This window comes from Oncorhynchus tshawytscha, linkage group LG13 (genome assembly GCF_018296145.1).
Source record: "Oncorhynchus tshawytscha isolate Ot180627B linkage group LG13, Otsh_v2.0, whole genome shotgun sequence".
In the NCBI taxonomy this organism is placed as follows: domain Eukaryota; kingdom Metazoa; phylum Chordata; class Actinopteri; order Salmoniformes; family Salmonidae; genus Oncorhynchus; species Oncorhynchus tshawytscha.
In genome coordinates this window covers 2,894,948-2,907,449 of record NC_056441.1, presented here as the reverse complement: position 1 = coordinate 2,907,449, position 12,502 = coordinate 2,894,948, and the positions used below count along the sequence as shown (strand labels likewise).

General features: G+C 43.4%; 1 protein-coding gene across 1 annotated transcript in view; it reads left to right on the top strand.

Moving 5' to 3' along the window:
- LOC112220687 (CUB and sushi domain-containing protein 2-like) overlaps positions 1–12,502 on the top strand; it is a 927,456-nt gene that overhangs the window by 588,226 nt on the left and 326,728 nt on the right. The window contains 5 exon segments of the mRNA XM_042295064.1: positions 1,989–2,177; positions 2,531–2,647; positions 3,999–4,214; positions 6,900–7,088; positions 11,947–12,116. Of these exon segments, the coding sequence (XP_042150998.1) occupies positions 1,989–2,177; positions 2,531–2,647; positions 3,999–4,214; positions 6,900–7,088; positions 11,947–12,116 (881 nt within the window).

Here is a 12,502-nt window from a genome sequence, read left to right as displayed (position 1 = left end):
TTCACCGTGGCTACTGCCCCACCTAGACAGAAACAGGACATGGTGTGTGTGGCAGAAACAGGACATGGTGTGTGGGGCAGAAACAGGGCATGGTGTGTGGGACAGAAACAGGACATGGTGTGTGGGGCAGAAACAGGGTAGGGTTTACAGAAACAGGACATGGTGTGCCCCACCTAGACAGAAACAGGACATGGTGTGTGTGGCAGAAACAGGACATGGTGTGTGGGACAGAAACAGGGCATGGTGTGTGGGACAGAAACAGGACATGGTGTGTGGGACAGAAACAGGACAGGGTGTGTGGGACAGAAACAGGGTAGGGTGTGTGGGACAGAAACAGGACATGGTGTGTGGGGCAGAAACAGGGTAGGGTGTGTGGGACAGAACAGGACATGGTGTGTGGGACAGAAACAGGACATGGTGTGTGGGCAGAAACAGGACATGGTGTGTGGGGCAGAAACAGGGCATGGTGTGTGGGACAGAAACAGGACATGGTGTGTGGGACAGAAACAGGGTAGGGTGTGTGGGACAGAACAGGACATGGTGTGTGGGACAGAAACAGGGTAGGGTGTGTGGGACAGAAACAGGGTAGGGTGTGTGGGACAGAAACAGGACATGGTGTGTGGGACAGAACAGGACATGCTGTGTGGGGCAGAAACAGGACATGCTGTGTGGGACAGAAACAGAAACTCTGGTCTGTTACTCTGGTCTGTTACTCTGGTCTGTTACTCTGGTATGTTACAATGGTCTGTTACGCTGGTCTGTTACTCTGGTCTGTTACGCTGGTCTGTTACTCTGGTATGTCACTCTGGTCTGTTACTCTGGTCTGTTACTCTGGTCTGTTACTCTGGTCTGTTATGCTGGTCTGTTACTCTGGTCTGTTACTCTGGTCTGTTACTCTGGTCTGTTATTGGTCTGTTACTGGTCTGTTATGCTGGTCTGTTACTCTGGTCTGTTACTCTGGTCTGTTACTCTGGTCTGTTATGCTGGTCTGTTACTCTGGTCTGTTACTCTGGTCTGTTACTCTGGTCTGTTACTCTGGTCTGTTACTCTGGTCTGTTACTGGTCTGTTACTCTGTCTGTTACTCTGGTCTGTTATGCTGGTCTGTTACTCTGGTATGTTACTCTGGTATGTTACTCTGGTCTGTTACTCTGGTATGTTACTCTGGTCTGTTACTCTGGTCTGTTACTCTGGTCTGTTACTCTGGTATGTTACTCTGGTATGTTACTCTGGTATGTTACTCTGGTCTGTTACTCTGGTCTGTTACTCTGGTATGTTACTCTGGTCTGTTACTCTGGTATGTTATGCTGGTCCATTTGAGAGATGTGTTTATGCACTATTTCACCTGAATCACGTGTAATGTGGAGTGTGTGTGTGTGTGATAAGCCCAGTGTGTGTGTAATAACCTGTGTGTGTGTGTGTGTGTGTGTGTGTGTGTGTGTGTGTGTGTGTGTGTGTGTGTGTGATAACCCCAGTGTTTGTGTAATAACCCTTGTGTGTGTGTAATAACCTGTGTGTGTGTGTGTGTGTGTGTGTGTGTGTGTGTGTGTGTGTGTGTGTGTGTGTGTGATAACCCCAGGTGTGTGTAATAACCCCAGTGTGTGTGTAATAACCCCAGTGTGTGTGTGTGTGACCCCAGTGTGTGTGTAATAACCCCAGTGTGTGTGTAATAACCCCAGTGTGTGTGTGTGTGTGTGTGTGTGTGTGTGTGTGTGTGTGTGTAACCCCAGTGTGTGTGCAATAACCCCAGTGTGTGTGTGATAAGCCCAGTGTGTGTGTAATAACCCCAGTGTGTGTGTGTGTAACCCCAGTGTGTGTGTAATAACCCCAGTGTGTGTGTGTGTAACCCCAGTGTGTGTGTGTGTGTGTAATAACCCCAGTGTGTGTGTGTGTGTGTGTAATAACCCCAGTGTGTGTGTGTAATAACCCCAGTGTGTGTGTAATAACCCCAGTGTGTGTGTAATAACCCTGAGTGTGTTTTCCTCCTCAGCTCTACAGCTACAGTCAGATCACTGTGTCGACCCTGGCATCCCCGTCAACGGCCAACGCCATGGCAACGACTTCTACGTGGGTGCCTTGGTAACGTTCAGCTGTGACGCCGGGTACTCCCTCAGCGACCCGGAACCCCTGGAGTGTGAACCAAACTTCCAGTGGAGTCGACCCCTGCCCAGCTGTGATGGTACGGCCCGATTCTGAACTCTGTTCACAAAATGAACCCCCCAGTTTAGCTCCAGGTTGAACTTGCCCTTATCAAACTGGAAAACTAGGATAAAAGTGTTGAAGTTGTCCTTCAGAGTTTATCTTCTTATCACACGTTTTAAGGCCAGGGTTGATTTCTCTGTGTATGTCTTTCAGAAGGACTACTAAACTGGATTGTAGAGCATGGTGAAACCTGGGTATATTACGCTAAGTGTAGTTCTAATAACTACCTACTTATTCAACATTAATCTTTCTGTCTCCTCCCTCTCCCCATCCCTCCCTCCCCTCCTACTCCCCCCCCCCTCTCCCTCTCCCCTCCTCCTCTCTCTGCAGCGTTGTGTGGAGGTTATATTCAGGGTAACACCGGTACCATCCTCTCTCCTGGGTTTCCTGACTTCTATCCTCACAACCTCAACTGCACCTGGATGATAGAGTCCTCCCACGGCAAAGGTGAGCAGGGCCACTCCTGTCTAATTCAACTTCGCTGACAATGTCATTTCACTTATCTGGTCCTATAGAGAACGATAAGTCCTGTACATCCCTGCAGCACTGCTAGCCAAGCCCAAGGCAGAATAGACACTTTTCTAGTCAAATCTCTATTAGTACTATTACCTATTCAAAAGTACTCAAACACATCCATGGACACAAACATTTAGTCTAATTCCCCTGGTGAAGGCTGTTTTCAGCTTTTAAAACTGAGACATGTTCTACTCATATTCTAATGTTCTCCCAGAGTAGCTGACCATCTGCTGCTCTCTCTTGTAGTAACCCACCAGGAAGTGTATTTGACTCTTCTCTCTCTCTCCTCCCCCACCAGGAAGTGTAGTTGACTCTTCTCTCTCTCTTCTCCCTGACCAGGAAGTGTAGTTGACTCTTCTCTCTCTCTCCTCCCCCACCAGGAAGTGTAGTTGACAACTTCGCTGATGTCATTTCACTTATCTGGTCCTATAGTTCTCTCTCTCTCTCACTCCCCCCACCAGGAAGTGTAGTTGACTGTTCTCTCAAATCTCTCTCCTATTACCTACCAGGAATTGTAGTTGACTCATCCCCTCTCTCTCTCTAATCCCCCCCACCAAGAAGTGTAGTTGACTGTTTCTCAGCTCTCCTCCCCCCACCAGGAAGTGTAGTTGACTCTTCTCTCTCTTCTCCCAGGAAGTGTAGTTGACTCTTCTCTCTCTCTCTCTCCCCCACCAGGAATTGTAGTTGACTCTTTTCTCTCTCCCTCACCACCAGGAAGTGTAGTTGACTCTTCTCTCTCTCTCCTCCCCCACCAGGAAGTGTAGTTGACTCTTCTCTCTCTCTCCTCCCCACCAGGAAGTGTAGTTGAGTCTTCTCTCTCTCCCCCCCACCAGGAAGTGTAGTTGACTGTTCTCTCTCTCTCTCCCCCACCAGGAAGTGTAGTTGACTCTTCTCTCTCTCTCCTCCCCCACCAGGAAGTGTAGTTGACTCTTCTCTCTCTCTCTCTCCCCCCCACCAGGAAGTGTAGTTGACTGTTCTCTCTCTCTCCCCCCCACCAGGAAGTGTAGTTGACTCTTCTCTCTCTCTCCTCCCCCCCACCAGGAAGTGTAGTTGACTCTTCTATCTCTCTCCTCTCCCACCAGGAAGTGTAGTTGACTCTTCTCTCTCCTCCCCCACCAGGAAGTGTAGTTGACTCTTCTCTCTCTCTCTCTCTCTCTCTCTCTCTCTCTCTCTCTCTCTCCTCCCCAACCAGGAAGTGTATCTGATTCTTCTCTCTCTCTCTCTCCTGCCCCACCAGGAAAACTGTATCTGACTCTTCTCTCCCTCTCTCCTGCCCCACCAGGTGTCCAGTTCACCTTCCATACATTCCACTTAGAGTCTCCCCATGACCACCTGTTGGTGACAGAGAACGGCAGCTTCCCCGAACCCCTGTGGAGACTAACGGGCTCAACACTGCCCCCCACCCTCAGTGCAGGCCTGTATGGGAACTACACCGCTCAGATACGCTTCCTCTCAGACTTCTCAGTCTCCTACGAGGGATTCAACATCACCTTCTCAGGTAGGGGTACAGGTTTAACTTAGCATGGCTTCTTATCCGGCTCCAAGGACCATGAAATAGCATTTTAAGTCGTTACGGATTAAAACCGTGTGACATTTGGAATACTGAGAGAATACCTTATCGTCTTATACATTGTAAATGAAAATGAGTCTCTGTGTGTATTTGTCACCGGGTTAGCCTTCCTTTCTGGCTCGACGCACCATGAAACTAACAGTGCAAACATGAGGAGCAGTATCAGAATGGGCAACAGGTTATGAACATGAGGAGTAGTATCAGAATGGGCAACAGGTTATGAACATGAGGAGTAGTATCAGAATGGGCAACAGGTTATGAACATGAGGAGTAGTATCAGAATGGGCAACAGGTTATGAACATGAGGAGCAGTATCAGAATGGGCAACAGGTTATGAACATGAGGAGCAGTAGTAACAGGTGTACCAGTAGTATACAGAGCTCCATGTATGTTTGTGTAAATATATTAAATATTATTAATGTACATGATGAAATATTCGGTACGTTTCTGATTTATATTTACCTGATTGAGATATATTCATTTGTTGTTAGTGTAACTCCGTTTTTGGCCCCCCTCTTGCCTGTTCATTGTATTGTGGTAAGTGAGTTAGGATAAAGGCAGGAAGTTGGGCCTTCGGGGGAGGGAGTCCTTGCTAGATGCGGGAGCGGTATAGTTTTTTGACCATACAGACATACAGACAGGTCATAATATGTATTTTCCATATCAAGTATTCTATGCTTTAAGTTGATTGGCCTGTAGTAACAGGTGTAACAGGTGTACCAGTAGTAACAGGTGTAACAGGTGTACCAGGTGTACCAGTAGTAACAGGTGTAACAGGTGTACCAGTAGTAACAGGTGTAACAGGTGTACCAGTAGTAACAGGTATAACAGGTGTACCAGTAGTAACAGGTGTAACAGGTGTACCAGTAGTAACAGGTATAACAGGTGTAACAGTAGTAACAGGTGTAACAGTAGTAACAGGTGTAACAGATATAACAGGTGTAACAGGTGTGACAGTAGTAACAGGTGTAACAGGTATAACAGGTGTATCAGGTGTACCAGTAGTAGCAGGTGTAACAGGTATAACAGTAGTAACAGGTATAACAGTAGTAACAGGTGTAACAAATATAACAGGTATAGCAGGTGTAACAGTTATAACAGGTTTAACAGGTGTAACAGGTGTACCAGTAGTAACAGTATAACAGGTGTAACAGGTGTAACAGGTATAACAGGTGTAACAGGTATAACAGGTGTAACAGGTGTAACAGGTGTAACAGGTATAACAGGTGTAACAGGTGTAACATGTGTAACAGGTGTAACAGGTGTACCAGTAGTAACAGGTATAACAGGTATAACAGGTGTAACAGGTATAACAGGTGTAACAGGTATAACAGGTGTAACAGGTGTAACATGTATAACAGGTGTAACAGGTGTACCAGTAGTAACAGGTATAACAGGTATAACAGGTGTAACAGGTATAACAGGTGTAACAGGTATAACAGGTGTAACAGGTGTACCAGTAGTAACAGGTATAACAGGTATAACAGGTGTAACAGGTATAACAGGTGTAACAGGTATAATAGGTGTAACAGGTGTAACAGTAGTAACAGGTGTAACAGGTATAACAGGTATAACAGGTGTAACAGTAGTAACAGTAGTAACAGGTGTAACAGGTGTACCAGTAGTAACAGGTGTAACAGGTGTAACAGTAGTAACAGGTGTAACAGGTGTACCAGTAGTAATATGTGTACCAGTAGTAACAGGTGTAACAGGTGTACCAGTAGTAACAGGTTTAACAGGTGTAACAGGTATAACAGGTGTAACAGGTATAACAGGTGTAACAGGTGTAACATGTGTAACAGGTGTAACAGGTATAACAGGTGTACCAGGTGTACCAGGTGTACCAGTAGTAACAGGTATAACAGGTATAACAGGTGTAACAGGTATAACAGGTGTAACAGGTATAATAGGTGTAACAGGTGTAACAGTAGTAACAGGTGTAACAGGTATAACAGGTATAACAGGTGTAACAGTAGTAACAGTAGTAACAGGTGTAACAGGTGTACCAGTAGTAACAGGTATAACAGGTGTAACAGTAGTAACAGGTGTAACAGGTGTACCAGTAGTAATATGTGTACCAGTAGTAACAGGTGTAACAGGTGTACCAGCAGTAACAGGTATAACAGGTGTAACAGGTATAACAGGTGTAACAGGTGTAACAGTAGTAACAGGTGTAACAGGTGTACCAGTAGTAATATGTGTACCAGTAGTAACAGGTGTAACCGGTGACCAGTAGTAACAGGTGTAACATATATAACAGGTATAACAGGTGTAACAGGTGTAACAGGTATAACAGGTGTAACAGGTGTAACAGTAGTAACAGGTGTAACTGGTGACCAGTAGTAACAGGTGTAACAGGTGTAACATGTATAACAGTAGTAACAGGTGTAACATGTGTAACAGGTGTACCAGTAGTAACAGGTGTAACAGTTGTAACAGGTTTAATAACATATCTATATAGACGCTTTTCATGATCATGGGTCAACTGGAAGAGAATCCATGATAATGCAATGCATTATTGGTTATCCTCAAAAACAAGTATGGATTTTTGTTTTCATTTTACGAATGATTACCTCTCTCTTCCATCCATCCCTTTCTCCTCTCCTCCTTCAGAATATGACCTGGAGCCCTGTGAAGACCCCGGTGTTCCTCCCTACAGTACCCGTAAGGGGTTACAGTTTGGGGTGGGGGACGCGCTCATCTTCTCCTGTTTCCCTGGTTACCGTCTGGAGGGGCCGGCGAGGGTGACGTGTCTGGGGGGGCGGAGGAGGGTGTGGAGCTCCCCTCTGCCAAGGTGTGTTGGTAGGTGGCCCCGCAATTTCATTTGGTTTTGCTCCCCCCTCTCCCCCAACCACTAACTCGCCCAATCATGTATATTAAACTAATGCACACCCATCTCATGTGCCCTTACGTAAAACACTCCAACACAACCCACAACCTTAAATATAACCCTACCACACAGCCTTATACACTATATAGAGGGGATATTGGAGATATAGAGAGTGGATTAGGGAGATATAGAGAGTGGATTATTGAGATATGGAGATATAGAGAGTGGATTATGGAGTTATATAGAGATATATAGAGTGGATTATGGAGATATATAGAGTGGATTATGGAGATATAGAGAGTGGATTATGGAAATGTGGATTATGGAGATATAGAGAGTGGATTATGGAGATATAGAGAGTGGAATATGGAGATATGGAGGTATATAGAGTGGATTATGGAGATATGGAGAGATATAGAGTGGATTATGGAGATATATAGAGTGGATTATGGTGATATGGAGATATATAGATTGGATTATGGAGATATATAGAGTGTGTTGTGGTGATATGGAGATATATAGATTGGATTATGGAGATATATAGAGTGGATTATGGAGATATATAGAGTGGATTATGGAGATATATGAGGTGGATTATGGAGATATATAGAGTGGATTATGGAGATATATAGAGTGGATTATGGAGATATATAGAGTGGATTATGGAGATATAGAGAGTGGGTTGTGGTGATATATAGAGTGGATTATGGAGATATATAGAGTGGATTATTATGGAGATATATAGAGTGGATTATGGTGATATGGAGATATAGAGAGTGGATTATGGTGATATGGAGATATAGATATATAGAGTGGATTATGGAGATATAGCATGTGGATTATGGAGATATATAGAGTGGATTATGGAGATATATAGAGTGGATTATGGTGATATATAGAGTGGATTATGGTGATATATAGATATATAGAGTGGATTATGGAGATATATAGAGATATATAGAGTGGATTATGGAGATATATAGAGATATATAGAGTGGATTATGGAGATATATAGAGATATATAGAGTGGATTATGGAGATATATAGAGATATATAGAGCGGATTATGGAGATATATAGAGATATATAGAGTGGATTATGGAGATATATAGAGATATATAGAGCAGATTATGGAGATATATAGAGATATATAGAGTGGATTATGGAGATATATAGAGATATATAGAGTGGATTATGGAGATATAGCATGTGGATTATGGAGATATAGAGATATATAGAGTGGATTATGGAGATATATAGAGATATATAGAGCGGATTATGGAGATATATAGAGATATATAGAGTGGATTATGGAGATATAGCATGTGGATTATGGAGATATATAGAGATATATAGAGTGGATTATGGAGATATATAGAGATATATAGAGTGGATTATGGAGATATATAGAGATATATAGAGCAGATTATGGAGATATATAGAAATATATAGAGCGGGTTATGGAGATATATAGAGATATATAGAGTGGATTATGGAGATATATAGAGATATATAGAGCAGATTATGGAGATATATAGAAATATATAGAGCGGGTTATGGAGATATATAGAGATATATAGAGTGGATTATGGAGATATATAGAGTGGATTATGGAGATATATAGAGTGGATTATGGAGATATAGAGAGTGGATTATGGAGATATGGAGATATAGAGAGTGGATTATGGTGATATGGAGATATGGAGAGTGGATTATGGAGATATTGAGGTATATAGAGTGGATTATGGAGATATATAGAGTGTGTTGTGGTGATATGGAGATATAGAGAGTGGATTATGGTGATATGGAGATATATAGATTGGATTATGGAGATATATAGAGTGGATTATGGAGATATATAAAATGGATTATGGAGATATATGAGGTGGATTATGGAGATATATAGAGTGGATTATGGTGATATATGGAGTGGATTATGGATATATAGAGTGGATTATGGAGATATAGAGAGTGGATTATGGAGATATAAAGAGTGGATTATGGTGATATGGAGATATATAGAGTGGATTATGGAGATATATAGAGTGGAATATGGAGATATATAGAGTGGAATATGGAGATATAGCATGTGGATTATGGAGATATGGAGACATATAGAGCGGATTATGGAGACACTCAGATTTTTTAAATATTTTTAATCCTCATCAATCTACACACAATATACCATAATGACAAAGCAAAAACAGGTTTTTTGAATATTTGCAAATGTATTAACAATACAAAACAGAAATAACTTATTTACATAAGATTCATTACAAATAAAAACAGAAATAACTTATTTACAAAATATGTTACATATTTACATAAGTATTCAGACCCTTTGCTATGAGACTCAATATTGAGCTCAGGTGCATTCGATTTCAATTGATCATCCTTGAGATGTTTCCACAATTTGATTGGAGTCCATCTTTGGTAAATTCAATTGATTGGACATGATGTGGAAAGGCACACACCTGTCTACATAAGGTCCCACAGTTGACAACGCATGTCAGAGAGAAATCTATGCCACGATGTCAAAATAATTGTCCGTAGAGCTCCAAGACAAGATTGTGTCGAGGCACAGATCTGAATGCCAGCGTCACGTCTGGAGGAAACCTGGCACCATCCCTATAAGGTTAAGCATGGTGGTAGCATGATGCTGTGGGGATGTTTTTCGGGGACAGGGAGACTAGTCAGGATCGAGAGAAAGATGAACAGAGCAAAGTACAGAGAGATCCTTGATGAAAACCTGCTCCAGAGCGCTCAGGACCTCAGACTGGGGTGAAGGTTCACCTTCCAACAGGACAAAGACCCTAAGTACACAGCCAAGACAATGAGGGAGTGGCTTCGGGACAAGTCTCTGAATGTCTTTGAGTGGCCCAGCCAGAGCCCGGACTTGAACCCAATCGAACATCTCTGGAGAGACCTGAAAATAGCTGTGCAGTGACGCTCCCCATCCACCCTGACAGAGCTTGAGAAGATCTGCAGAGAAGAATGGGAGAAATTCCCCAAATACAGGTGTGCCAAGCTTGTAGCATCACACCCAAGAAGATTCAAGGCTGTAATCACTGCCAAAGGTGCTTCAACAAAGTACTGAGTAAAGGGTCTGAATACTTATGTAAATATGTAACATATTTTGTTGTAATTAAATTAGCAAAAATGTCTTAAAACCTGTTTTTGCTTTGTCATTATTATCAAGGCACAAGGCAAGACCCATATGCAAATGTTTACTGTGGTACAATGTTTATTAATCCAAAGGGACTGAGGCAAGAGACTGGTCATGGACAGGTCAAAAGGTCAAAACCAGATCACAGTCCAATAGGCACCAAAGGGCAGGCAGATTCAGGGTCAGGGCAGGCAGATTCAGGGTCAGGGCAGGCAGATTCAGGGCCAGGGCAGGCAGATTCAGGGTCAGGGCAGGCAGATTCAGGGTCAGGGCAGGCAGATTCAGGGTCAGGGCAGGCAGATTCAGGGCCAGGGCAGGCAGATTCAGGGTCAGGGCAGGCATATTCAGGGTCAGGGCAGACAGATTCAGGGTCAGGGCAGGCATATTCAGGGTCAGGGTCAGGTCAGGCAGATTCAGGGTCAGGGCAGATAGATTCAGGGTCAGGGCAGGATAATTCAAGGTCAGGGCAGACAGATTCAAGGTCAGGGCAGACAGATTCAAGGTCAGGGCAGACAGATTCAAGGTCAGGGTAGGATGATCAGACAGGTGGGAAAGTAGTCCAGAGTCAGGCAGGGGTCAAAATCAGGAAGACGATCAAAAACAGAATAGAAAAGGAGTACGGGGAAAAACACGCTGGTTGACTAAACATACAGGACAACCTGCACAGAGAGACAGGAAACAGAGGGATAAATACACTGGTACAGAGAGACAGGAAACACAGGGATAAATACACTGGCACAGAGAGACAGGAAACACAGGGATAAATACACTGGTACAGAGATACAGGAAACAGAGGGATAAATACACTGGTACAGAGAGACAGGAAACACAGGGATAAATACACTGGTACAGAGAGACAGGAAACACAGGGATAAATACACTGGTACAGAGAGACAGGAAACACAGGGATAAATACACTGGTACAGAGAGACAGGAAACACAGGGATAAATACACTGGGGGAAATAAGCGACACCTGGAGGGGTTGGAGACAATCATGAAAATAGTTTTAAAATGAGCTTCTTAACTCTTAGAACTATAAACTATGTTTAACTAACTGGAGAACCAGCTGAATCATACCAAAATTGTGATAACAAAATGTAGAAATATCTCACAGTTGCAGTATGAAATGGTTCACAGTGGCTTAGACCTTAGAAAGTCATTTGTCTCAATGTACATTTTTTGTCATTCCAGTTGAAGGAAAGTAATTAAGTTGTGTGTGTTTTCTGCTATCCAGCCTTCTGCTTATTTAAACAAAAATGTTTCTTTAGGCTTTTTGTGGGGGGGAGAAGCTAGAGGTCAGGCAATTTCTACAGGAATATAAATGTAGATTTCGACAGTTACTTGGATGTGTTTTCAGTTGTCCTTTTGTATTGGAGTGGTTTTCTGTCTACAGTGACTCTGTATTTATGTTCAATTTTGATCAAAATAGAATGAATGTGTAGAAGGGACACAGATACTCTGAACTCAATTCTAACAAGTCAGAGGTGATCATCTCTCCTACATTATCCTCCCCTGCTGCATGTCTCCATAGAACCATGTATAAGTACAAATACTAGATGCTATTGGCGTGTGGTGAGTGACCTCTCCTGTTCTCTCTTTCTCTGTCTCTCTGTCTCTCTCTCTGTCTCTCTGTCTCTCTCTCTCTCTCTCTCTCTCTCTCCTAGCTGAATGTGGATCCTCAGTGACTGGCATGCAGGGAGTGCTGCTGTCTCCTAACTACCCAGGTTACTATGGGAACCACCACGAGTGTATCTACTCTATACAGACCCAGCCAGGCAAAGGCATCCAGCTCCGAGCACGAGACTTCAGACTGGAGGACGATGACATGCTCAAAGTGAGGGGGGCAAAGAGCGTGTGTGTGTGTGTGTGTGTGTGTGTGCTGGGGCGTCATGAACCCATTTTTTTCTAGCGGGCACTAAGTATGTAGGGATGGAGTGATAAATTGCATTGGGACTTGGATTACTATTATTTGACCCTGCTGGTCATTTATGAACATTTGAACATCTTGGCCATGTCCTGTTATAATCTCCACCCGGCACAGCCTGAAGAGGACTGGCCACCCCACATAGCCTGGTTCCTCTCTAGGTTTCTTCCTAGGTTTTGGCCTTTCTAGGGAGTTTTTCCTAACCACCGTGCTTCTACACCTGCATTGCTTGCTGTTTGGAGTTTTTAGGCTTGGTTTCTGTACAGCACTTTGAGACATCAGCTGATATAAGAAGG